The sequence below is a fragment of the Lithobates pipiens genome, unplaced genomic scaffold, assembly GCF_037356315.1.
Source record: "Lithobates pipiens isolate NorthernLeopardFrog02 unplaced genomic scaffold, aLitPip1_a1.2 Scaffold_16, whole genome shotgun sequence".
NCBI classification, from domain to species: Eukaryota; Metazoa; Chordata; class Amphibia; order Anura; family Ranidae; genus Lithobates; species Lithobates pipiens.
The window spans coordinates 115,834,260-115,862,189 of record NW_027507748.1 but is presented as its reverse complement, the minus strand read 5'-3'; the positions used below and the strand labels follow the sequence as shown (position 1 = coordinate 115,862,189).

At 44.1% G+C, this 27,930-nt stretch overlaps 1 protein-coding gene across 1 annotated transcript; it reads right to left on the bottom strand.

Annotated features, from left to right (window-relative positions):
* Nucleotides 1-49: 49 nt before the first annotated feature.
* On the bottom strand, nt 50-22,229 carry LOC143982004 (uncharacterized). The gene is made up of 4 exons (XM_077480325.1): nt 21,817-22,229; nt 16,010-16,114; nt 10,573-10,642; nt 50-4,275 (listed from the first exon to the last, which is right to left on the bottom strand). Exons 1-4 carry the CDS (start codon nt 22,117-22,119, stop codon nt 3,983-3,985), a joined length of 771 nt encoding a protein of 256 aa, XP_077336451.1. The 5' UTR covers nt 22,120-22,229; the 3' UTR covers nt 50-3,982.
* Between the last annotated feature and the right edge of the window lie 5,701 nt (nt 22,230-27,930).

Below are 27,930 nucleotides of genomic sequence, written 5' to 3'. Positions count from 1 at the left end.
ATTTTTTTTTTGTTTAAGAGTTTTTATTTAAAATGGTAAAACACACACAAAAAAAAAAAAAATCTAAATAATTTTAGTTTACAACAAAATGAATATTTAAACCCATAATTAAATACTCTTTTTTTAAGATCAACTGCATTATTTTAATAGCTGCTTTAATGATCTTGTATAAAGTATCCATGCAAAAACAAAATAATAAAAGATGCTCGGAACCTAGAATGATTTTCACCAGGATTGAGACATTGATCATAACTTTGTGTACGGGGCATAATTATTCCTGATCCCCAATCAGCATCAACTTCACATCATAAAGCACAGATAGGCAACTTAGTTTAATGACGATGTCTGTACACAGGATAGAACGCCATCTAACTAGTTTTTTGAATGGAAGAACCACAATACAATCTGTTTTCATAAATATATAAAATGTATATAAAATTTGTGGAAGAAAAAACATTCTATGGAGAGAGATCATGTATTCTATTCACTCACGCAGCACCTTTCCTACAAGTAAAGACTTTGTAAATAGCCTGTAATATCAGCGAGTGCAGAAAGTTAAAGTACAACTTCAGTTTTTAAGAAAACATACATTGTACAGATTTTAGCAAACTTCTTTGCAGCTGCTTTACTAATCTTTATTCTATAGACACAGGGCTCCTAATGTCATCACAAACAACACAGGACAAGCGTTTATGTCATCAGGGTGGGACGTGGCTGCTTGTTTTCATATGTGATGGAGCCAATGTGAGGGGCCACAACAGGCTCATCATCGAAGGGAAGCATCTAGCATGGAAGAATGTAGGACTCTGGGTAAAGGAAAGTAATACTCTGTTTTATATCCCCTAAATGAAACAAGCATTTGAACCTAGCTAGTGCCAATTTTAAGTTATTAATGACCAGCATTAGGCTTTAAACCTTATATAAAAAAAAAGTCTATAAAAGTACATTTCTACTACACTTATCCATGTTTCCTCTCGATAAAAAAAACATTACATTTTATGAAAATTGTTAACACGTGTTGCAATGCAGTTTGCATTGAAAATTAACAATGTGTCATGACATGAGTTGATGTGTATCTTACCACATACAATTTGATAAGCAATGGAAATTAATTAAATAAGACTGCATGGGTGTCAATCCAACCCAAATACAGCCTTACCAGTCCCACTTTCCAGCAACTTGCATCTTCACTTTATTGTAGAGCTAAAAGCATGGGAAAGTCCCTTTGAGTTCTTTGCAGATCTTTAGACAAAACAGTGAGACGATTACTAAAGCAGAGGAATGCTTATTTTGGGAATCCCCAAGTATAAAAATGAGTACTGAGCCCTGGTTTTACAGAAGCAAAAAACAGTTCCAGAAACCTGTGGACAGCTACAAACTGAAATAGATAAATAATTAAACAATAAATGGTAATGTGGCTTGAGTAGAAAGTTGATAAATGTTATGTCAAGGTTTAACAAAACTGAAATGTTATCTTTAAAGTGAAACTTGCATCAATTTTAAGTAAAGTCCTAAGAGAAAATACTGTTAGCTGTCCACTACTGCATTTGTTGGGGCTTAGATGGATGGCCTTTTAAGAGCCTATCCAAACTGTACTTTCATTGGACATTCCTATTTAGATCCTTTGCTCCATGACTGGTAAAACAACCAAGTGCACATGCAAACCATGCAGGTAGGGTTTGGTAACCTCTAAAATGGTCATCAGTTCACACACTAATGCCGCGTACACACGAGTGGATTTTCCTCAGAAAAATCTTGGATGTTTTTTTCGGATGGAATTCCACTCAAGCTTGGCTTGCATACACACGGTCACACAAAAGTTCGCTGAACTTTCGAACCATCAAGAACGCAGTGAAGTATAATACTACGACAGGCAGAGAAAATTAAGTTCAATGCTTTAGAGCAATGCGTAAAATTGTTTCCGAGCATGCGTAAGAATTTTGCATGTCGGAATTACTACAGACAATTGGAATTTCTGATCTGAACTTTTTCTGACCGAAAAATTGAGAACATGCTCTCAATTCCGCCAGCAAAAGTCCCATGGAGCATACACACGGTCGCATTTTCTGACCAAAAGCCCTCAGTGGTCTTTTGCTGGCTGAATTTCCGATCATGTGTACATGGCATTAGTCAAAAAAGGTCTCATCTTTATTTCCCTCTGAAACTGATTTTACTTTGATTACTAGAAGCTACTCTCATAAGACAAGTGATAAGCAGCTGGGGGGGTTGGCCACAAAGTCAAGTCCCACTCCCTAATTACCTAAGTAACCAAATTAAACTAAACTAATTTTAATGAAGCACACACAAAGGGCTTTTTTGGCTAAAAAAAAGTAATACATCTTACAGAGTCTGCTCTTATTGTTTTTTTTACGTATTTTAAATGACTGACAACTTCACTTTAAGGACTACACCTAAAACATATATTTGTTAGTTCTGGTTGTATCCCAGTAGGTAAAGCACCTTGCATTTCATTAAAACTGATCAGAAGTACGAAGGTGAGATCTCCTCAAAGCCCTTATTTCCCTAATTTAGATCTCAAAATTCTGCAATAGTTTCTATAGGCAAAATCGTTTTCCAGGTTGGGGATTTTGCCTTTGTACAGATTTATTCTTTAGCACTTTTTGACTCTCCAAAACAAACTGGCAAAATCAATTTTTTTGGATATGTCCAAATTTCTGTATGTGCGTTCAAGTCAGATGCAGCATATTTTTTGTTACTTTTTTTTTTTCTAAATTTGCATGTTAGATCACTTTGAGTTGCTTCTGACCCACCTTTGATTTCTTCCTGACTTGCTGATTTTATGTTGCATTCACAGGCTGGGAGAAAACAGTATAGAGGGTAAAAGCAGTTAATGCAGCAGCATAAGACACGCTCTGTTTACCCAGATTTGCACTGCTCCATATGACTGAAGCCAAAATTCAAGCACCGCATTTCAAATCCTTTCAAACCACATTAGCGTTGACAGGAACTCAAGTGAATATTTTGTAAGTAATAGGGAACATCTGAAAATATGAATTGTGCCAAAGCAGTACCCTGAAACATTTATCTCTTGTCTGGAATTCTTCTTGAAAAATAGCAGTGTATGAGGGTGTCCAGGCATGTTCCAACAGCCTCATAGCTTTATATCTGTGGTGTGGGATCTAAGGCTCTGCTGCTTTTGACTGCTGGTCTCATGAGATTTGGTGATGCTGCTACTGTGCTGCTCACTGCTTTCCTTGCTGGAGGCTCTAATATGAGGAAGCAAAGCCCTGCCACTATAAATATGGCTGCCCTACACAGAGACACAGTGAACAACAAGGCATGGTAAGTCAGTAATGGGGAAATGATCAGCTGCAAGGAACCCTCAGGCAATACTGGCGACTAGTCCTATGTTTTCTGTCTGGCTTTTTGGATGCAGTTTCCAGAGTTCAGGTCCTCTTTAAAAACTTCAGTCAGAAGTAAAAAAAAAATAGCGTACATTTTATCCTAAACATGGTGTGATCCACCATTTCCAACATAATTTGGAGAAGGACTTAGATGGAGCTAATGAAATTGTTTCCATGTTTTGTCGACAAGTTTTTGGGCTTTGTCTCACTGGCAATTCACCGATACCGCTTACTACGTCCATGTTTTACAAGCAGGTGAAAATGCTAATTTGTGGAAAATAGGGTGAAACAAACCCCCAAAAAATAATGGCGCCCCTTAGAAGGCCTGGTGAACTTTAAGCAGCTGATATGCGCTCCAACCTAACAATTTACACCCATAATAAAAAATATTAGCATTGGGTGGAGAGGTTCACGGAAGTTGCGTAGGCATCCCCAAAGGATGATTTCCATAACAGTGATGAATTTTTACATTCACAAAATGTACAAACGACGGAAGATCTTCCTATAAATAGGTGGAGGTAGGGTAGGCACAGCAATACACAGACGATTGTCAAGTCACATTCCGATGGAAGCTGTATTGAATCTGCAGACATGAAATTCATGTGTTGTGTTTTTTTTTACTGATCTGCTTCCAGCTGTGTATCCACATACTGGAAATGGGCACCATCACACAGCACAAATTGAGGGTTTTTCCTCTTCCAAACAGTGAATGAATCAACATGCCCTGGCCAGTTGGGCAGCCGTATCCTCTTCACACAGCAGAAATCCTCAGCCAATGCAAGCTGGAAGTCACGTGATGTGGACTGCCCCCAGGGATTGGAAGACAATGTTTCACCAAGCAGTTCACCCACATGGAACAGTGTGTGTCCCCTGAAGTAAGCCAGACAATCCAGAGAAAAACGTGAAGATTCTGGAAAAGAGAAGACAATGTGAAATAATGCTCCATCCATATAGGCCAAGATCAAGGGTTACGGATTGATTGTGCAATGCTCGTAAATAACTAGACTGATCTCAGCATCTCCTAATCACCCTTTTAGATGTGACTGATAACAAGCATATTTATGCAGTAGAAATTTTATTTGCCAAGATTTTTCAATATACCACTAATTTTGTGCTTGCTGAAACATTCTTGAATAGTATGTGTTAAAAAGTCAGAGTGTTTCCATTGCTGCATGTATTTATAATATAATGAATCAAATTAAAGTAGTATTACAATTCAACTATTATTTAAGGTTTCCCTCTAGTGACAACGTTATTTTTTCTAATTTTGCTTCCATATATATATTTTTTTACATTTTTAGAAATTAATGCTGCTTTATCAGACACTGTGCTGCTTCCCAAAATGTTCCCTTGGGGAGCACACCTTGTTTACATCATGTATGCAAGAGCCAATGACATGGAGATCAGCTGTCAATGAATACAATGGATGGAGCAGCACTGCAGTTTACATATGTGGCTATCTGTGCCGGCTCTGCATACCTATAGTCCTGAAAGCATGTATGCAAAGGTGGCTCCAGGAGGACCTTGGATGGGAATGGAGAAGCTAGGGTGTTTCAACTTGGGACAATGATGGGAATGTGGGGCCGATATCAGTATAGCAGGAGGGCTGCATGCTTGCCTCTCTCTTGTTATGGGGATATCAGCCTGCATGGCTGGCATGCCAGGCTGGTTAGTTGGGGAGACAGAATTTTTTTAAACAAAACATAACAAACATAAAAATGACACCAACCCTCCTAGTGCTAAAACTGTGAATAAACATATTACCAGTGAGCAATTGATAAATACACCGCCTATAGATTTGAAGATTACAATTAAGCTAGCGATAGGCATGGTCATTTTCCACCAACTTCATACACTATCCATCCACTAGGAATCAAAGACATGATCAGAAGTATTTTTCAGAAATTAGGCAATCTGCCACCCACAAGTTCAATCAACCACCAACCTTTGGTCAATTGGGACGTCCAATCCGGACAATAAATTGAAAGCTTCAATACAGTTTATTGAAACATTGAGTCAAGAAGGGAAAAAACTATGGAAATATCATAGAAAGCAATTGGGTTATACTAAAGAATAAAAAGCCCTGAAAACAGGAATGTAAAAAAGACTGTTTTCAATCCTTTTTTTTGTTGGTCAATAGAAACCTTTTTGACAATAACTGGAATTGAAAGTGCGATCACTATATCAAATTGCCATGTGTATGGCCAGTTTTAAAAGGGATAAAAGATCAGCTACCACAATTACTATGCCTATTTGATAGATATTTAGAAAGGAGCCACTTAGGCATGCATTGTTGTTACCAAGTCATCAATTTGTAGACGCGGTATGTCAAGACGCGGTAAAGTACAACCATTGTGTAGCATTGCAAAGCGGTATGCAAAGCCTAAATGTGTAATCAGCAAATATGGCTGTTCTCTGCCTCTTTTTTTCTTAAGATAAAAAGGTTTTTAAAGTACTAAACATTGATACAATTATTTGCATCAGCCTGAGCTTTTCATATGGAAGAATAAAAAAGCCCCGAAAACAGGAATGTAAAAATGGCACTCTGCAAGTTGTTCCTTATGCCTGCCAAGCATTCCCCAGATGCCAGGGCTGAATGGTATATCAGCACACAAGCGGAGTTGCCAGAGATAAATGGTGCCTGCAGCATCTGCATAGGATTAGTACTATGATTCAGGTGAATGCAAAGAAATGCAAAATGGGAATTTTGTTAAACATTTTGTCTTTGCACTTAAGAATACAAATGCAGTGTTCTTTGCAAATAAACCATGTAATGAATACCCAATCTCTTTGACGGCATATTCCACATACATCCATAAATTTCAGCTGCGGTTATTTTTGCATTCAGCTTTACAACAAGTCTATCGTTCAAACTCCTAATTCTGAATTATGTACAGGAATACACATAGAATGTGTTGTAAGGGTATGTGCCCATTGCATTTAGGAGGAGGGGAGGTATTTGATTACTACTTTATAAAACTACGGTACATAACCAGGGAAAGGCAGATTAGGAAACTTAATTCTGGACTGATAGATGCCTCTAAGCCTGCATTTTAGAAAAAAAGACAACATATGCAGATGCAGTACATATACAAAAATATATTATTATCAGCAAAATGTTCCCATGTCTAATAAAGGATTCCATGCTATCATCCTGCCTACCAGTACCATCTGGCTGGGTCCTCACTGTTGCTTTCATTGCATTAATGTTGGTGGAATAGTGTGCTGAATATATACAGCTCTGACTGTGGGTCCCTCGCCTAAAACTAAACTGCTAGAAGTGCGGGGTGATCATTCTTCGTGTATTGACACAAACCGAGCAAACGGTCTCTTTCTGCTAGTTCTTCAGTCTCGGTGTGCCTTTCATGTCTTTGACATCTAATGCTAGGAAGAATCCTAAAAAGGCTAGCATGTCAGTTGGGGTGCGATGGAGGTGACATGAAATAAGTGTTCCACAGCATATTTTTTTTTTTTGTCATATTGTTGCATTTGTTATACAGGTCATATGGGGTGTAGTTCACATGCACACATTTTAGTAAAGGCCTAAGATTAACTTTTAGCTATTGTATGTCATTTGATGCTACAATTAAAATTGATTTTTCTGCATTATGATTTTAAGTGCAAGCTGGAAAATCCCTATTATCAGGACTTGTATATAAATACTGCCCTCTACTGATCATATCTGCAGTACTCCCGCCTACAGACATAGCAGCAGGATTTTTCTTGATATTCTTGTTGCTGTTTAAAGGATAAATTCCCCTTTTACAAAAAATAATGAATGCACATCTTTTTTCAGGTAAAAAAAAGTACATTTATCATTTCTTTCACTGCAGTTTGTAAAGCAACACACCTGCGATTAGGATATGTGAGCGCAATGCCTGGATCCTGCAGACACTTAGTAAGCTATCTGCCTGTACCTCAGTTACTGAACGGCAGGAAGAATCAAAGGACTACAATAGTGCACACCAGCACCCTCGCAGTTCATTTGGAACTACAAGCCATCAGCTGCAATGTATGACAGTACTTCTAGGCATTCATTCACAGGAAAACGGTAAATGAATGATGTGGCTGTGTGGGCAGAACCCCACACGGCCATGCTGTTATCAAATTGTGACAGGGGGTTCGGGGAGAAGATCTCCTGCCGCTGTCACAGAAAGGAGGGTAGTAGGAGGAGACAAGGCAGGAACTGGAACATGTCACATGTCCTACAGTATATACAGGTGGAACATGTTTCAAAGGTGAAGGTTAGGATTGCCTTTAAAAAAAAAAAAAATTATAAATGTAAATGTTTTGCAGTAAAACAAAAACACATTTATTATTTTTTACAGGAGCCTGCAAAGCATTGCACCTGCGATCAGTGGATTGTGGGTGCAATGTCAGGCTTCTGCAGACACTTCCACCACTTTTCCGTTCATATCACTGTGAGCTTTCAGTTAGATTACTGCACTTGTAGTCCATAGAGAACTACAAGTCAATTTGCCACGGTGGCAGATGGGCCTTATAGACTATTCATTCACAGATCTCTGTGAATGCATGATGCAGCTGTGCGTGCGGACCTCTGCACAGCCAAGCTGAATTTAAATGTGCAGGGGAGAGGATCCCCCCATACTGTCATAGGGGATGCGGGGCTCAGGGGCTGAGGGGGGTTGCTTAGGAACATGTTACACCTTAAATAGAGGTGGAACATGTTCCTAAAGTTGAACTTAGCCTTTACATGAAAGCATCTATATCTCATGTTTATAGTCCATCCATGCGAACGAAGTTCAGCTATATGTATGATAAATGACATCATAAACAGTACGCTATTTATGTGACCAAATTTCATCCTCAACTCTTCGCTGTAGATTGTAAGCGCATGAAGGAGGCTTTGGCTTTCGATAGTTCTAAATTTGTTAAATATCTTCTTTATGCAGTTGTATGCGTTTGCTGTTTAGGGTTTGTTATGCATGTTGTATCAGGCCACCAAATGGACATTCATGTATGACATTATTGTACGTGTTTGCCAGGGACAAGGGGAGCTGTAAGCTCTGCAGACATAAGCTGTCTCAGGAACCAAAAAATCTGGAACAATAAATTCCAGATAATCAATTGTTGCCTCAAAAAGAGTTAAGCAGGCCATAGATTGATCATCATTTTGGACAGTTCAGCAGGAACCAGACTAATTTTGGTCCATCTATGCCTGTGAATTGAGAAAATTTTAATAATTTAATTTGATCAGCATTGCAGCCAATCAGCTGCAGCACTGATCAGTGTATTCTGACAGAGAAAGAGTCCTCACTGTCAGAATACAATAGAAAAAGCATGAGGGGGGGGGGGGGGGGGCAGTCCTTCAACCACCTCCAATGTATGGATGGGTGAATCGGTTCGGTCCACCTATACCTATTTCATAAATGATTGTCACATTACCACGCATGCTTCTATTGCGCAAGCATGCATGCCTATGCAAACACGAAATGGTGCAGTGTGGTGTCGGTCTACTCTCACAGAAACATTAACAAAGGAGTAAAGATTCCCCAACTGGCTGCTCAATGATATAACCAAAGTCTGCTGCTACTCATAGACAATGTTCACCCATTCTGGCCAAATTTGACAAGGAAACCATACTAGTTTCTAGTTAGTTTTATTTAAAGCCAAACTCCAGGTACACAGCTAAATAGACAGATGAAATACATACAGTATATGTGAGCCGTTTCTTCCTCTCCTAAGTCTGAGCTCTGCTGTACTGGGACTGCAAGAGGCTGATACAAAGTCAAAATTCTGTACTTACTCTGCTTATATTTAAAAACAATGTACATGTATTACTGTATTTATGATTACAGAGCTGCATTCCTTTGTGTATATCATGTCACCTGGAGATTAAATTGACACCAAGGACCCTTTCACACATATGGACCATCTGTTGACAGATGAAAAATGGACATCAATGCATCTCTATGGAAAAAGGGGTGTAAATGAATGATCATCCAATTACATCTGTTTACTTCCGCTTCCATAGACGTCCATTTTTTGGAACGGATCCAAGTCCTATTTGTCTTCCGTTAAACAAATGGATCAGGCAAAAAACACATGTTAACGGGCAAACGATCCATTTTGCATTGGTAGTGGATGTAAAAAACTGCTGATATACTGATAAGAAACGGATGAAAATCTGATGAAAAACCGATGAAAACTTCATCCGTTTAAAAAAAAAAAAATAAATAAAAAAATAAAATGTGAATGAACTGATGAAGTGGACAGTCCACATATGAGAAAGGGGCCTAATGCTGGCCATACATGGAACCAATTCTAAATGTTACTCATCATTAGTGGGCTGCAGCAAGGGCCGATTTTTGTGCGGTCATCGAATGATCAGGCTTGATGAAATTTTTTGGAAATATGAACGATTTTATAATCAATGATGTGACGAATATGAATAAAAAAAAAAAAAAATGCACACGAGTACAAGAAAAGAAAATTCCCAGAAAGAAAAGGAAATTCCTGGCCATGAAAATTCTTTTCTGTAGCAACATGAGGCGAAATTGAAGGCTTTGTTGGTCAAATTTCAAAATCAATGGTGGCATCATCGGATCATAAAACGCACAAATTTTCGGATTTTTGAAAGAAAATAAGTTTAGAATTCGACCATGTATGGCCTGCATAAAGCTCACATTTTTTAAAATTAAAATAAAGGAGGTTATACTTAGCTGCTCTGTGCAGTGATATTACACAGAGCGGTCTCTTACCTCCTCTTTTTCAGTTCCCTGCCAGCACAGTCTGCTCTTTCCTCTGGGTGTCTCCTTAGCAAATCTAAAGGGGTACACCTCTGCTCACGTGCTCCCCAGCCGGGCTATGTGCATCTATAGACAAACACAGCGCCAGTAAGTCACACACCTGCTTCCTCCTCACAAAAGTTTGACTGACAGTGCCCCCAGTGAGACCAGGAAGAGAGGAGAGCGCTACTTCAAAAAATTTTGTGTACTTGACTTGTTCTGCAGATTGAAAATCTGGAGAACTGTTATCTCTGCTAGTGGGAGAGGTGTGTCGCTCCTCTGAATCATTCAGCATTGCATGTGTAGTTTGATATACGGCTTATGCTATTCACATAAATTCATTACAGCGTTCTGTGTACAACAATGAGCACTTTTTTGGAAGCCAAGAGCCTTTCCTTTCCCCCTGCTTAGTTTATACAGTAATGCTGTTAGAATGACAGTTTCAAGAGATAACTTACCATCTGCATCCGGCCAGGCAAGGAATAAGGCTCTGTCTGGGTAATTCTCTAACAGCTCAGGACCTCCAGTCTAGACATAATAAGTTGTATGTTCAGTAGCTGAATCTGGGTCCTGTAACCAGTGTGACAATAAAAATAATAATACCAACACACAGCGCATGCAACAGCAAGTCCTTCCTTACAGCTTTTAATTAATTCATTCAATTTCTGCATTAAAACACAAATCAGTAGTGGGCTTTATGTGCAATAACAGAGCAGAAGGGAGATGTTACTCATAGTAATTCAGTTCCAAAGGATGTGTTTTAGCACTGTTTAGAAAATAAATAAAAAAACAGCCTGTATCATATAAAAGATCTACATTGTTAACGTTTGATATTAAAGCAACTATGTGTGAGGCAGCTGGTCATCACTAGGCCGCATATGGTTTATCCATGCCGATCATGGTATCCCCATTTCTATAGCAACTACTGCGGGATAGATTGTCAGCTTTCTTTCTCAATAACTGCTTCTTTAACATTTGTATAAAAAGGTCAAATCTAGAAAATTTTCAGTTTTATGATCTGTTAGTGTGTAACCAGTTTTAATGGCCAATTTGAGTGCCAGGCTTAGCTTGAATGGACCACTTAAACCAAAAGACATGCTGCTTATAACAGTCACAGTTATGTGTGTATAAGTACCTATAACCCCACAGAAAAGAAGACATTCATCTAAATTTGCTGTTAGATCAACTTCTGTCAAACGGGCTTGTTGCACAATTTTTCTTCCTCAGCCACTGATCAGTGTATTCTGACAGCAGAGATTACCACTGTCAGCATACAATGTCCCAGCAGGGAAGACTCCTCTCTTGTGTGGATGAAAGAATTAGTTTTGGTGTTTTATTTTTTCGTTCAGTCCACTGGTTGATTATAAAAAAAAAAAAAAAAAAAAAAAAAAAAAAAAAAAAGAGAGAGTCATCTATTTTCAGTTTTAAGACTTTGCTTCATGCACTCATTCGTGAAAAGGGTTGATGGTAGTTTTTTTTTTTTTCAAGCAATAATCTAGGAAAATATAACTTTTCACTATTCCCTTCCTGCCCAGGCAAATTTTCAGCTTTCAGCGCTGTCACACTTTGAATGACATTTGCCCACTCATGCAACACTGTACACAATTTTTATAATTTTTTTTTTCACACAAATAGATCTTTTATTTGGTGGTATTTAATCATAACTGAGGTTTTTATTTTTTGCTAAACAAACATAAAGAGACCGAAAATTTTGAAAACAGGTAATATTTCTCCCTCATTGATGTGAGCTGATGAGACTGTACTGTTGGGCAATGATAGGCTCTGAGAGGTGACACTGAAAGGTACTGATAGGTGGCACGGATTGGCAGCACTGGTGAGCATTGCTTAGCAGTACTGATGGGATGCTTAGCAGCAGTGACTGTCAGTGTGCAGGACCGATGTTGTAATCAGCTAATTTTTTTTCTCCTTGTGCTGTTAGCGTGAAGAAAAAGAAAGCCGATTACCGGCTTCTGTTTACATCATGTGATCAGCGGTCATAGGCTAACAGCTGATCGTGTGGTAAAGGGCTGGGATACTCCGATCTGTGATCAGCAGAGTCGCATGGATCACAGAGAGCGCCCCGCAGGGAGCATGCAGGCAGCGCGAGCATGGGGGGGGGGGGGGGGGTCGGAGTACATGGACGCCCTCCCAGCAATTTAATTAATTTAATTTAAGCCTGTGCTATAGCCATCTTTCGGCTATATCGTGGGCATGAAGAGGTTAATGTTTAATGTCTTCTCTTCTGATAATCTCCTGACTACGTGAATATGTTCTTCAATCAATGCTATTAAAATCTATTTTGCAGAAAGTTTATGAAAAGCTTGTAACTTAAAGTGGTTCTAGATATCAAGGTTTTTTTACCTTAATGCATTCTATGCACAATGATCCAGTGATGTGCACAAGAGCAGCAGCTCTCACCACTGTCTCCCTCCTCATTGGGCTGATTGATTGCAGGGAGGATATAAGTGAATAAAATGCATTCAAAGACAGATAACGAGCAAATGTTGCAATCATTAATGCGTGTGTGCTAATGTGCATTATGTAATGCATTTCCTTGAATAGGGTGTCTGTGCTTTGTGGCACACTAATACAGGTGCAATGTAGTGCCATTAAAGTGGAAGAAAAGTCTAACTATATAAATTCTTAAATATGTTCCCTCCCCCCACCTAACCTATATAAAAAAATCTGTGTACTTACCTATTCTTAATCCTCTCCAATCACATAATCCTGAAGATCCGGCTCCCTGTGTAAGGAGATACATGGGAGAGGGGCTTGGGACTTTATATTAAACATGCAGCTAGGAAGGCATCATGGCATGAATGTGCCTGGCAGGTAATATTGAGTTGTTACCATATATATTGCATAGTAACCTAATACATCCAAAAATGTAAAATAGGTAAAATTTATACCATACATAACATGGCAGCATAATAGCATAGCAAGTCATATTGGTTCACAATGATATCATCATATAAAACACCAAACTCATTATTGCGTGTCTGCACAATAAAAAAACATGATTTAATTTGGTAAGATCCAGTAGAATAATGTTGGTAACTATCTTGAGATGTAAACAAAAGAAGCATCTAATAGCTCAACGCATTTTGTGACCAACTTCCACTCTTCGGGAGCAGATGCAGGATAGATGTCCATAAAAAATTGAAAAAATCTAATATTTAATTGGGTATGTCTATAAGAGGAGGAGGGAAAGGAAGATGCAAAGGTGGATCCCCCACTCATACTCTCAGACCAACTATGAGTCTGGACACAGGCATGGAAAGCTGGGAGCTTAGGCGGTGACTCCCATGGCACTGATGGAAAACCAAGAGAAAAGGCAGTCCCCAGGGACAAATCCTATATGCATGACCACATCAAATTAACCCATCTAAAAAGAAAAGTGTAAATTTGCATATAATATAATAAAACATGAAAATATATAACATAGTGGCTAATAATTAGTGAGTGGCGTACTAGTGCTGTTGCCTTAAGGTTATTAACATGGTAATGTGACAGGGCCTAGATAGAAAGCAAATTGAAACGCGATGAAGATAAAACATAATGTACCCCAACAAGGGGGGCTAGTAGTGAGTAGGGCAAGAAACCAGCCACCAAGTTAAAGGTATGAAGGAGAAAACAAAGAAAAATAAAGGACTACCACAATAATACCTAGGACTTCTAACTGAAAGGATACGATCCAAATGGTGCACAGTGTCCACAGAAACATCCACCACAGGGAATCTCTTATGTTTCATATAAAGTCCCATGTACCTCAGCAATTAGGGATGGAGGCACATGCACTGTGCCTCATATAAAGTCCCAAACCTATACCTAGTACATTTTAATATCTTTGGTACTATCAAGTGTTAGCACTAGTACAGGTGTTTATACTTTTTTTTTTTTTGATTTTTTGACTTTTCAACTTTTCTATGTCCGGGTTATGATTCTAGATTAGAGGAGTGCATATAGGTTCAGTTTTATACACCCAGAATTACTACCACACCCCATGACATGCAGAGCCTATGTCTTTGTTTGCGGGTGCGTTAGGCTGTTCTGGTCCAGCTGTGTTTTTTTTCAGCACCAGGAGCTGCAATGCGCTCCGACTGTCCTCCCCTCCTCCCCCTTGGTGATGCAAGGGTTCGGACGGGCTTCCCGTTGCACATCAACGTCACTCCCCCAATACCATATGCACTATATCACCACCAGTGGCGTTGGTGCACCGGCGTTTCGTTTTGTTATACAAAAGGTAACTTGGCGCCATTTAACGAGCGGTTCAAACTGCTCAGCTGGTGGCACCTCTCCTCCTATTGGCCGCTGCATGACATTGGTGGTCACCCCCAGTCACATTGGAGTATTTATACTCCACATTTCCAAACGAGACACTCTCTGTGGACACTGTGCACCATTTGGATCTTATGCGTTCACTTATTATTGTGGCAGTCCTTTTTTTTTTTTTCTTTATTGTTTTTCTCCTTCATACCTTTACCTTGGTGGCTGGTTTCTACCCTACTCAATAGTAGCCCCCCTTGTTGGTGTACATTATGTTATCTTCATCACTTTTCAATTTGCTTTCTATCCAGGCCCTATCACATTACCATTTTAACACCCTTATGGTCAGAGCACTAGTACACTCCTCACTTATTATTATCCACTATGTTATATATTTTAATTATATATATATATATATATATATATATATATATTCATGTTTTATTATATTATATACAAATTTACACTTTTCCCTCGATGGGCTAGATTGATGTGGTTCACATCACCCTTGATCATCCATGGGGAATTTGTCCCTGGGAACTGCCTTTTTGCTTGGTTTTCCATCAGTGCCTTGGGGGTCACCGCCTCAGCTCCCGGGGCTAATGACCCACCCAGCTGGCCCCCAACTTTCCACGCCTGTATCCAAACTCATAGTTGGTCTGTAAGTATGAGTGGGGGATCCATCTGTGCATCTTCCTTTTCCTCCTCCTCTTATAGACATACCCAATTGAATATTGGATTTTTAACATTTTTAGATACCTATCCTGCATCTGCTCCTGAAGAGTGGAAGTTAGACACGAAATGCGCCAAGCTATTAGATGCCCCTTTGTTTACATCTCAAGATTGTTACCAACATTATGTTCTACTGGATCTTAGCAATTTAAATCATGTTTTTTTATTTTATTGTGGAGACACGCAATAATGAGTTTGGCGTTTTATATGATGATATCATGGTGAACCAACATGTTGCTATGCTATTATGCTACCCTGCTAATTATGTATTATGTATGGAATAATTTTGAACTATTTTACATTTTTGTATGTATTATTTTACTGGAGCAATATATATGGTCACAACTCATAATAACCCGCCAGACAAATTCATGCCATGATGCCTCCCTGGCTGCATGTTTCATGTAAAGTCCCAAACCCCTCTCCAATGTATCTTAGCAATTAGGGATGGAGGTACATGCACTGTGCCTCATATAAAGTCCCAAGCCCTCTTTTTTCCTTCCTGTGTAAGGAAGCACTTGACAATGCTGTGAAGTCACCCATAGGCTCCCATGCCACTCCCTCCTCTTCCCTGCGGCAGTCACTCACTGACAGGGGAGCTGGAACTGCAGGATCACATGATCAAAGCAGATAAAAAAAAGAAGGTAAGTACATATACAAGGTATTACAGGTTTTATACAGGGTAGCAGGATACCCGGAGGAGGGGAAACCGTTAAGAATAGTTAGTCGCGATTTTCTTCCATTGTAAGAATGAATAGCACCACAACATTCAGGGTAACGTGTCCTTTACCACATTGACACACCGTGAAGCCTTACAGATATACGGAAGACACGGTGTAATGGCATTTTACACTAAGCTGTACATGCTCTTTCCATAGTCCTTGTAAGCGATCTTACCATGATCTCTGTGTAACGCATCTCAGGTGGAAAAATTCGATTTTGGTCAAAAGCAACCACATCAAGCCCACGACTCTGCAGTAAAAATTCCCAGTAGCCAGTGCCCTGGATAAAGAAAAGCCCCATTTACAAAAGAAAAGCAAAATAAGCATGTAATGGTGACAACCATAGTACAATAACATTCATACCATGTCAAGGATCTAGAAATATAGAGACAGTTTGAGTTGCCTCTCAGCACCAGGTGGTCTCATTTGAGCTATGAGAAAGTGGAAAAATGTCTGCCCATAGAGGTTAAAGTAACATTAAAGCTTCAGTTTTTTTTTTTTATTAAAATAATAAACATGCTATACTTACCTGCCCTGTGCAGTGGCTTTGCACAGAGCAGCTCTGACCCTTGTTTTCTGGGGTCCCCCACAGGTGCCCCAGGCTCCTCCTCTTGGACAAGTGCCCCCATAGAAAGCCTCTTTCTATAGAAGCATCTGTGTGAACTCGCTCCCAAGCCACCCTGTCTGCATCCATTGACAAAGACCGGATGGCTTGGCCTCACCCCCATCACAGCATTTGATTGACAGGAGTGGAAGCCAATGGCTCCTGCTGCTGTCAATATGCCAAGTGAGGAGGGAGACAGCAACGAGAGCAACCGCTCTTGTACACATTGTTGGACCAGGATTGGGCTCAGATAAGTATAATAGGGGTGGTTGGGTTGATCGTACAGCACAGAAGGTTTTTTTTACCCTATTGCATAGAATGCATCAAGGTAAAACAAAAAACTTAAAGTGGTTCTAAAAGCTCAAGGTTTTTTACCTTAATGCATTCTATTCTGCATGCATCTTCCTCCAGCACTATGCACGAGAGCCTCAGATCTCCAGGGACTCTCAATGGCTCCCGCTGTTGTCAATCACAGCCAGTGAGCCAATTAGGAGAGAAAGAGAGGGACGGGGCCAAGCCCTGGCACTGTGTGTGAATGGAAACGCAGAGCAGCAGCTCGGGAGCGAGCCTGGGTGCCCCCACAGCAAGCTGCTTGCTGTGGGGGCACTTGGCAGGAGGGATGGGCCAGGAACACTGGTGGGAGATCCGCGAAGAAGAGGATTGGGGTTGCTCTGTGCAAAACCATTGCACAGAGCAGGTGAGTATGACATGTTTGTTATTTTAAAGTAAAATACAAAAATAAAGCTTTAATGTCACTTTAAGGCTTTAGAACAACTTTAAGCTGACCATACACGGCTCAAATTTTATCAGGAAATTTGAGCCATGCAAGCATCATCCTGCTAGACAAAAGTTGATTTAAAAATTTGCTGAGCCGGATGGAAAATTCTTAGCGGAACAGCGACTGCATCCTATCAGGTATTTGGATGTTCAGGTAATCAGGCAGCCATATGTGGAGCATCAGAGATTTCCCCATCCAGGATAAACAGAAATTAATTGATTTATTGGCACATGGGCTGAAGAGAGAAAGCATATTGTGTATGGCTAGCTTAAAGCTTAAAGTGTTATTAAAGTCCTGATTTTTGTTGTTGTTTAAAACTAACAAACATGTTATACTTACCTGCTCTGTGCAGAGGTTTTACACAGAGCAGCCCCGATCCTCCTCTTCTCTGGGCCGTTGCTCTTGGCCTCTCCCACCGGCCCAGGTGCCCTCACAGCAAACAGCTTGCTATGGGGCACCCGAGCTGCTGCTTTGTGTGTCTATTCATACACGGAGCCAGGGCTCAGTCCTGCCCCCTCTCTCTACTCATTGGCTTAATTACTTTGATTGACAACTGATCGCGCTCACTGCTGTCTCAGCTAAAGAAGAGGGGAAGGTCCCTGGACAGCCAAGGCTCTCGTGCAACATTGCTGGATCGTGATGGAGCTCAGGTAAGTATTGCGGGGGGGGGGGGAGCACGCAGCACACAAGGTTTATTTTCTTAATGTATAGAATGCATTAAGATTTAAATAAACTTCTGCCTTTAGAACCACTTAAAGATGGTCGATACATGTGTGGGTCTCATTTGAGCTCTCTGTAGGCAGAAAATCTAACACTGCAGATTGTTTCATAAATTTGCATGATCAGTTTTCTCACATCAGGTCCCATGATGTGCAGGCTGCTGGATTCTGTAAAAATCTTCACTGCAGGTTTGCCTTGTCCTCTTCCTGCTGCTGAACTTTTATCACTGTGGGGGGTTAACAGCTTCGGATCATTGAGCTCAACTGCATTTAGATGATCTGGGTGTCCATAAAAACAGGGTATCCACCCCCCCCCCCAAAAAAAAACATGCCAAATGTGGAATGTCAGGGGGTCACCATCACTTAAAGCGGAAGTTCCATTTTTGGGTGGTACTCCGCTTTAAGTGTGAATGAATTCTAACATTGTTTTTCAGGGGTGTAGACTTGACTGCCTGTGCACACATATGAACCATGCAATAACACTAGATGCAATAAAGTTTGCTTTAAAATTCAATGCCTATGTGAATGTAGGAAATTGAAAATGTTCACTTAAATTCTACAAGTGCAAGGCCAATGGACCCTTCGTTAATGGAGAAGAAACATCCTGCAGTAAAACAAGGCTGTGCAGCTACTTTACCACCATATAACCAATTATAATAGATCTCCTAGAAGGATTGGTGAAGATAACCTTGGCAGGGTGCAGGGCAGTGTGGAGGGTGATGTGGTGTCCTTGTGGTGGTAACAAACAGCTCCTGCAGACACCAGGCAGCAGTATGGAGAGTAGTGCATAGTGTGGTGGGGTGCTCACAGATCCTGCAGACACCAGGAGGCCAAGTAGACGGTGGTGTGGTGGGCTACACACAGCTTCTGCAGACACCAGGGGCAGGGTGGCGCATGATATGGTGAGTAGTGCATACGGTGGTGGGGTACACACAGCTTTTGCAAACAAGGGGGGGGGCAGTATGGTGGGTAGTGTAGTTGGGTACTTATGGCTCCTGCAGACACCAGGTGGGAGTGTGGAGGGTAGTGCAGTGGAGTACTCACAGCTCCTGCAGACACCAAGGGGCAGTGTGGTGGGGCACACACAGTTTCTGCAGACAGCGGGGGGCAGTGTGGAGAGTGATATGGTGTGTAGTGCATAGTGTGGTGGGGTTCACACAGCTTCTGCAGACATCGGGGGCAGTGTGGTGAGCATTGTAGTCGGTACTCACAGCTCCTGCAGACACCAGAAGGCAATGTGGAGAATGGCATGGTGGGCAGTGCATAGTGTGGTGGGGTACTCACTACTCCTTCAGACAACAGGGGGGATGTGGAGGATGGTGTGGTGGGGTATTCACAGCTCCTGGAGACACCAGGGGGCAATGTTTTGGGTAATGCAGGGGATAATGTGGTTTGTTACTCAATGTTCCTGCAGACACCAGGGGGTAGTGTGCAGTGTGGTAGGGTGGGCACTGGGCAGTGTGGTGGGGTACTCACTGAAGACACCAGGGGGCAGTGTGGAGGGTGGTACAGTGGCTGGTTTGTTGGGGTACTCACTATTCTCGCAAACACCAGGGGGCAGTGTGGAGGGTGAGTGGTTTTGTGGAGTACTCACCATTCGTGCAGACACCAGGGGGCAGTGTAGAGGATGGTATAGTGAGCAGTGTGGTGGGGTACTCACCACTCCTGCAGACACCAGGGGCAGTGTGGACGGTGGGTGGTTTGAAGGAATACTCACCAATCTTGCAGACATCAGGGGGCAGTGTGGTGGGGTACTCACCGCTCCTGCAGACAGCAGAGGGCACTGTGAAGGGTAGTACAGTGGGCAGTGTGGTTGGGTACTCATTATTCTTGCAGACACAGGGGCAGTGTGGAGTGTTATATAGTGGGCAGTGTGGTAAGGTACTCACTGCTCCCGCAGACACCAGTGGGCAGTTTGGAGGGGTACTCACCATTCTTACAGACACCAGGGGGCAGTGTGGTGGGGTACTCATCGCTCCCGCAGACACCAGGGGGAAGTGTGGAGGGGTACTCACCATTCTTGCAGACACCAGGAGGCAATGTGGAGAGTGGTACAGTGAGCAGTGTCGTGGGGTACTCGCCAGGCTTGCAGACACCAGGGGACAGTGTAAAGAGTGTTATGGTGGGCGTAATGGAGGGTGCTATAGTGGGTGGTATGGTGGGGTACTCACCAGTCTTACAGGCACAAGGGAGCATTGTAGAGGATGGTACAGTGGGCAATGTAGTGGGGTACTCACCACCTTTTGCAGACACCAGGAGGCAGCGTGGTGGGGTACTCACCATTCTTGCAGACACCAGGGGGCAGTGTAAAGAGTGGTACCGTGGGCAGTGTGGAGAGTGGTACAATATGTGGTGCGTTCACTATTCTTGCAGATACCAGGGGGCAGTGTGGTGGGGTATTCACTGCTCCTGCAGAAACCAGGGGGAAATGTGGAGGGCGGTTAGCGTGGGCAGTGTGGTGGACTACTCACAAGTCTTGCGGACACAAGGGAGCATTGTAGAGGATGGTAAAGTGGGCAGCATGGTGGGTACTCACCACCTTTTGCAGACACCAGGGGGCAGTGTGAAGAGTGGTACCGTGGGCAGTGTGGAGGGTGGTACAATAGGTGGTGTGCTCACTATTCTTGCAGGTACCAGGGGGCAGTGTGGAAGGTGGTACAGTGGGCAGTGTGGTGGGGTACTCACCACTCCTGCAGACACCAGGGGGTAGTGTGAAGAGGGGTACAATGGGCAGTGTGGAGGGTGGTACGATAGGTGGTGTGCTCACTATTCTTGCAGATACCAGGGGGCAGTGTGGAGGATGGTAAAGTGGGCAGTGTGGTGGGTGGTACAATAGGTGTTGTGCTCACTATTCTTGCAGACACCAGGGGACAGTGTGAAGAGTGGTACGGTGGGCGCAATGGAGGGTGCTACAGTGGGTGGTATGATAGGGTACTCACCATTCTTGCAGACACATGGGGGCAGTGTGAAGAGTGGTACCGTGGGCAGTGTGGAGGGTGGTACAATAGGTGGTGTGCTCACTATTCTTGCAGATACCAGGGGGCAGTGTGGAGGGTGGTGCAGTGGGCAGTGTGGTGGTGTACTCACCATTCTTGCAGACACCAGGGGGCAGTGTGAAGAGTGGTACCGTGGGCAGTGTGGAGGGTGGTAGAGTGAGCAGTGTGGTGGGGTACTCACCATTCTTTCAGACACCAGGGGGCAGTGTGAAGAGTGGCACCGTGGAGGGTGGTATAATAGGTGGTGTGCTCACTATTCTTGCAGATACCAGGGGGCAGTGTGGAGGGTGGTAGAGTGGGCAGTGTGGTGGGGTACTCACCATTCTTTCAGACACCAGGGGGCAGTGTGAAGAGTGGCACCGTGGAGGGTGGTATAATAGGTGAGGTGCTCACTATTCTTGCAGATACCAGGGGGCAGTGTGGAGGGTGGTAGAGTGGGCAGTGTGGTGGGGTACTCACTGTTGCTGCAGAAACCAGAGGGCAGGGTGGAGGCTAGTAGAGTGGGCAGTGTGGAGGGTGGTAGAGTGGGGAGTGTGGAGGGTGGTAGAGTGGGCAGTGTGGTGGGGTACTCACCGCTCCTGCAGACACCAGGTGGCAGTGTGGAGGGTGGTAGAGTGGGCAGTGTGGTGGGGTACTCACCGCTCCTGCAGAAACCAGAGGGCAGTGTGGAGGCTAGTAGAGTGGGCAGTGTGGATGGTGGTAGAGTGGGCAGGGTGGTGGGGTACTCACCGCTCCTGCAGACACCAGGTGGCAGTGTGGAGGGTGGTAGAGTGGGCAGTGTGGTGGGGTACTCACCGCTCCTGCAGAAACCAGAGGGCAGTGTGGAGGCTAGTAGAGTGGGCAGTGTGGAGGGTGGTAGAGTGGGCAGTGTGGAGGGGTACTCACCGCTCCTGCAGACACCAGGGGGCAGTGCAGAGCACACAGCAGGTCCAGCACCTGTGGACTGGGCACAGAGAAGGAGAAGAGGATCTGCAGGCGCTGACAGCTCGATTCCTCCTCCAGGCTCCGTAGAAGGTGGAGAAGTTCCTTCCTGCGGGGGGCGGACAGCAGGGGGTCGCAGAACCTGTGCACATCTGGGGGGAGCTGCAGCAGCTTCCAGCGGAAGAGGTCATAGTAGAGATTCTGCCCCTTGTGTTTCCTCTGCTCCAGAGTGTCCCAGTGCAGCACAGCGCCCATAGAGGCCGCCATTCTCCCCCGGCCGGTCCACCTCCTGCACACTGCTCGGCGGACAATTCAAAGCGGCGCCTCCGGCCGGGGAGCTGAGGGAAGTGAGACAAGGAAGGGAATCGGAGGAGCCGGCAATATCAGTGCTCTGCTCCCACCTGCTGGACATTGCTGGTAATGCACGTTGTTAAAATCCGTAAACACCCAATGCTGTGTTGGTGGGTGCTGTAATTGGTGGGTGGAAGTGTTGGCACACAGTTGGCATGTTCCTGGGTCTACTTCAGCTCTTAAAGCGGCACTGACATTCTGAAAAAAAAAATCTAAAAGAATTGTGGCTGCAGTAAGAGCATGAATTAATTCATACTACCCTGTTTAACCGCACTGAGGCAGTTTTCAGGCGTTTTAGCACTAGAAAAAGCACATGAAAACTGCCTCTCATGCCACCCGAATGTGCGATTGCAGGACGTTAGAAAAAGTCCTTCGAACAGCATCTTTGGGGTGCGATGTATTTAGTGCTCCCAACACGCCCTGCCCATTGAAATGAATGCGCAGCGCTTCAGGAACACTGCAACACAGGCAAATTTAACCCCTTCTTCGGCCACCAGCGGGGGTTAAAAGACGCCCTGCTAGTGGCTGAAAAGCACCGCTTAAATGAACGCCGCCTTAGCGCTAATGCACCGGCGGCCCCCGTCTGAAAGTAGTCTTTAAATCCTGAAGATTTTACCCCCTCTCATGAGCAGGTCATTTTTTGCTATATGGCACTGCGCTACTTTAACTGGTAATTGCACAGTCATGCAACACTGTACATAAATTACATTTATGTCCCATTTCCCCCACGAATAGAGCTTTCTTTTGGCGGTATTTGATCACCACTGGGTTTTTCATTTTTTGTGCTATAAACAAAAAAGAAAATTTTGAAAAAAAAAAAGAAAAAAATACTTTTTACTTTCTGCTATAAAACACATTCAATAAAAATTTTAAAAAATAAAATTTCTTTATAAATTTAACCCAATATGAACTCTGCTACATATTTTTGGTAAAACAAATCCCAATAAGCATATATTGATTGGTTTAAGCAAAAGTTATAGCATCTACAAACTATGGTATATATACTGGAATTTTTATTCATTTTTTTTTTATACTAGTAATGGCGATCAGTGACTTATAGGGAGACTGTGATATTATGGTGGACAATCGGACACTAACTGACACTTTGACACTTTGTGTGAACCAGTGACACGAAAACAGTAATCAGTGCTAAAAAATTTACACTGTCACTGTATTAATGACACTGGCTGGGAAAGGGTTAAACATCTACAGCGATCAAAGGATTAACTGAGTGTCTAAGTCCCCTTTCACACTGGGGTGCGAGCGTTGTCAGTGGTAAAACGGCGCTATTTTTAGCGCCGCTTTACCGTCATTTTAGCAGTGGTATTCAGCCGCTAGCAGGGCGGTTTTACCCCCTTGCTAGTGGCCAAGAAAGGGTGAAAACCACCACAAAGCGCTGCTGCAGTAGTGCTTTGCCGGTGGTATAGCCGTGCTGCCCCGTTGATTTCAATGGGTGGGAGCGGTGTATACACAGCTCCTTCACTGCTCCAAAGATGCTGCGAGCAGGACTTTTTTCAGCGTCCTGCCAGCGCACCGCTCCAGTGTGAAAGCCCCAAGACACAGCAGCGGCTCTTTCAGGGCGCTTTGCAGGCGCGATTTTTAGCGTTATAGCACCTGCAAAGCGCCCCAGTGTGAAAGGGGTCTAACCAGTGTTTTTTGTGTTTATGATGGGGTGCTTTGTAGGGAAACAAAATCCAGCACATCCCAACTGACATGACAAAGTTGTGCCTTGTTTACATAGGCAGAGCTCTGTTCTGTCATCCTCCTTGCCGATCAGCGGGTGCTGGCGGACATCCATTGGCCGGTGCCCGCTGATTGGCATTTGCGGTGACTAATCACAGCAGAAGCGGTTTGCGCCCCCTACATAGTTGCCAACTGTCCCGAATTTCCCGGGACATTCCCGGGATTAGGACATTTGTCCCGAATGAATTTTGTCCCAGGAAATGTCCCGGGAAATTCGGTTTGTCCCGGGAAATTGAATTTCCCGTTTTTTTGCCACCGGCCGCTAGTGGTCGGCGGCCTGCAGAGACAGTGTCTCCGCCGGCCGCCATTTTTAGGAAGACCAGAAGTTGGTCTACACCTGTGGCGCTGCCCATCCCCACTGCCAGTGTGTGTTTGTGTCAGTGTAAAGTGCGGTGGGCGGCGCCATAGTTAAATGTCTCAGTGCGGCAACGGCGGCATGTCGGGGGCCAGTCTGTCAATGTGGATGTCGGGGCGGGGGCCAGTCGGATGTCGGGGGCCAGTCATGGTATGTGGATGTCGGGGGCCAGTCTATGAATGTATGTGGGGGCCAGTGGTATGTCGGGGACCAGTCTGTGAATGTGGGGGCCAGTGGTATGTCGGGGGCCAGTCTGTGAATGTGGGGGCCAGTCTGTGAATGTGGGGGCCAGTGGTATGTCGGGGCCAGTCTGTGGATGTGGGGGCCAGTCTGTGAATGTGGGGGCCAGTCTGTGGATGTCGGGGGCCAGTCTGTGGATGTCGGGGGCCAGTCTGTGAATGTGGGGGCCAGTCTGTGAATGTGGGGGCCAGTCTGTGGATCTCGGGGGCCAGTCTGTGAATGTGGGGGCCAGTCTGTGGATGTCGGGGGCCAGTCTGTGGATGTGGGGGCTAGTCTGTGGATGTCGGGGCAGTGGTATGTCGGGGGCCAGTCTGTGGATGTGGGGGGCCAGTCTGTGGAGGTGGGGGGCCAGTCTGTGGATGTCGGGGGCCAGTTGTATGTCGGGGGCCAGTCTGTGGATGTTGGGGGCCAGTGGTATATCGGGGGCCAGTCTGGAGATGTGGGGGCCGGTCTGTGGAGTATGTGGGGGCAGGTCTGTGCAGGATGTGGTGGGGCGGTCTGTGGATGTGGGGGGAGGGGCGGTCTGTGGATGTCAGAGGGGCACCAGATGTAAGGAGGGGCTCCGCTGATGGACACAGATGTGAGGAAGGTACCTCTGATGGGGCACCTGATGTAAGGACAGACTCCGCTTGGGACACCTGATGGCATCTGGTGGCAGGCAACGTGGCTAGTGACGCGCTCATGGCTCCCATTGATTCTGCATTATGGTGAGTTGAATGATTTCATTTTATATTACAATGTAATAATAGAAATAATGCGCTTCAATCATCCTGACAACATAACAATCAGGCGCCGGGATGATTGAAGCGCCAACACCAGGTATTTGGAGTATCTTTATCTGGTGATTGTCAAACTCTGGAAAACACATATTGCTATTGTGTTGTAGGATCAGGGGGGCTGCTGTCCATCCTTTCCCTCCCCCCCCCTCCTTTCCCTCTCTCTATCCCCCTCCTTTCTCTCTCCATCCCGTATTCATCTCAGACTCTAACCACACCCCTTTGAGCCACGCCCCATGTAAGCCACGCCCGCTATTTTACGTAAACCACGCCCATTTTTCGCCGCTGCGCGCGCCGCATTTTTGCCTTTTTCTATGCCACACCTATAAATGCATGCCCCCCCTAATTATACCACGACTCCGCCTACTGCCAAAAAAGTGTCCCGATTTTTTTTTTTACAATGTTGGCAACTATGCCCATACCTACAAGTGCCGGATTATGTACTAAGTACGTGATCTGGCACAGGAGAGCCACCTTGCCAACATATAACGGCATTATGCAGTCGGCATGTGGTTAACAGTGCCTGTGTGCACTAAATGCCTTTGAAAACCAATATATTACCTTGTAAAAGCAGCAGTAACATCATTGCTGTACTGTGAATAGCCTTAGCAGAGCTGTGGAAGGGGCTCAACAGGCCTATAGAAAACAACAGGAGGGGGCCGGGACAGGACCAGTCACCCTGTACAAAAATAGAGAACAGTGAGTGGCCTTTATTCCAGGAAGCTCCTACACAGAAGCAAAGTGTCACCCTAGATTACTGCACAGATCTGGAAGAAATACACAAAGCACACCAAGTAAAAATGCTCATGCCTCTTGTATTTGGACAATATTTGCTTATCACAGAGTTCAAGAGGTGTTAAATCCAAAAGAAAACATTATATTGCAGCTTAATAGTTCTTGAATATGATGGCTGTATTTGTTTTCTTTTTTAGTCTTTCTTCCCTTTATTTTCACCCAGTGATCTAGGCAGTAAGTCTGTTGTTTTTTTCAACTCTTGCAATTAAAAGGGTTGAGATAAACAATTTACCACTGATAGGGGTGCTTACAACAATCAGCTTTTATTCATTGATATAAAACCTTTATCACAAAAGGGACAAAACTGTTTGCTGTAACTGTTAGATTTCAATTTGTTAGTGTATCTAAATCTGCTAGCCAATCTATCATCCCCTCTCCCCAGACAGACTATTACACAATCCGAAAGATGCCCCATGTGCTCCTTTATCCAGAGTTGATATTTCACAATACAGGAGGTGTGTTACTGGCCAGATCACCAGGTGAAAATAGAGGGGAAAAGCCTAAGAAAAGAAAACAGCTGCAGCCATCATATCTAATGAGTGGTAAGATGCAATATTCGAGTTTTGGTTTTAATACCACTTTCAGAGAAATCTTTTTCTGAAGTCCACTTGAAAACCAACACTTCCATCACCATTTCCTATAGCGCTAACTTGTTTCTCCTGCTAACTTTCACATCACTACAGTTCTGGGACAAAACTGGAGGGGGGGGGGGGGTGGGGGTGGTAGGAGAGCAGGTGCCCTGAGTGCCGTATTGAAAGGGGCGCCACCAGCACGCCACCCATTTGATAGAACAAAGAAAAATTCCTCTCACATGGAGCTCTGGCATCTGATGAGTGAGTGGAGGGAGCACGACCGGTACAAGGGGAGGGCAGCAAGGGTACCTGCTCCAGATACTAAATTTTTCCATTGGGGGGGTCAACCACATGATACGGCTGCCCACCATATTTTCTCTTTCTGTTGCCCCCAGCCTGTCCCACATTCAGTGCATGAGTTTTAACTTTAAGTTTGCCTATAAGTCTTGCCTACAGGTACTGTAAATATCTCCTAAATGTGCGCCGTTTATGAGGCATTTACGTTACATGCAGCCAGTGACCTCACCGGTGCATTCGCTCTGAAGGAACGGCCACCTGTGCCATTCCTTCAGAGTCCTGTGCCATAAACACCGTCAGAGATGTTACCGCGGTTCTGACCACTCACACAGCCAGAGCCAACGAACCCGGAATAATCACAGCCCAGCCCTGCGCACATTTGTGCCCACTACCCGGAAGTGCAGGATCACGTATATAGATACAGGTGTGTGATCCTGCACACAGAGGCTGCCCTGTTGCAGTAAAACTGCTATAGGGTGGTCGGCAAGCGGTTAAAGTGATTGTAAATACAAGAAACAGCAGCACACTGAGCTTCCTGGCTGTGAAGGAGAGGGGGGTGTCAGGACAAGTCTGATCATTGGAAGAGAGCAGGCTGAGTTAGCCTAACCAGCCTAGCTAGAGAACTGACCACACTGGGAAGGATGTGCTTCTATGCCTAGCTGGTTCCCGACTGGCTCACGTCTTTTTACTGCTGCAGAAAGGCTCTCCTGGGTGAAATCCCATAGGTACGGCTTTGCCCAGGAGAGCCGCCAGAGGGGGCGCCCGCTGCACAGCAGGGGATCCGATGCGTGTGGCCGGCGGGCTCGATTACGGCCGGCCACAAGAGCCAACACGAGGATTTGTGTGTATAATACACAAACCCTTGTGCTGTCAGGGGAGAGGAGACAGATTGTGTGGTCCTACTAGGGTTGTCCCGATACCACTTTTTTAAGACCAAGTACAAGTACCA

What these genes read in the sequence shown, in the direction of transcription:
- LOC143982004 (XM_077480325.1), bottom strand. Translation starts at nt 22,119, where the DNA reads ATGGCGGCCTCTATGGGCGCTGTGCTGCACTGGGACACTCTGGAGCAG. An exon ending in CCCTGGTGTCTGCAGGAGCG is followed by an intron (nt 16,115 to 21,816) that starts GTGAGTACCCCT and finishes TTCTTTATCCAG; the next exon opens with GGCACTGGCTACTGGGAATT. An exon ending in TGCGTTACACAGAGATCATG is followed by an intron (nt 10,643 to 16,009) that starts GTAAGATCGCTT and finishes TATTATGTCTAG; the next exon opens with ACTGGAGGTCCTGAGCTGTT.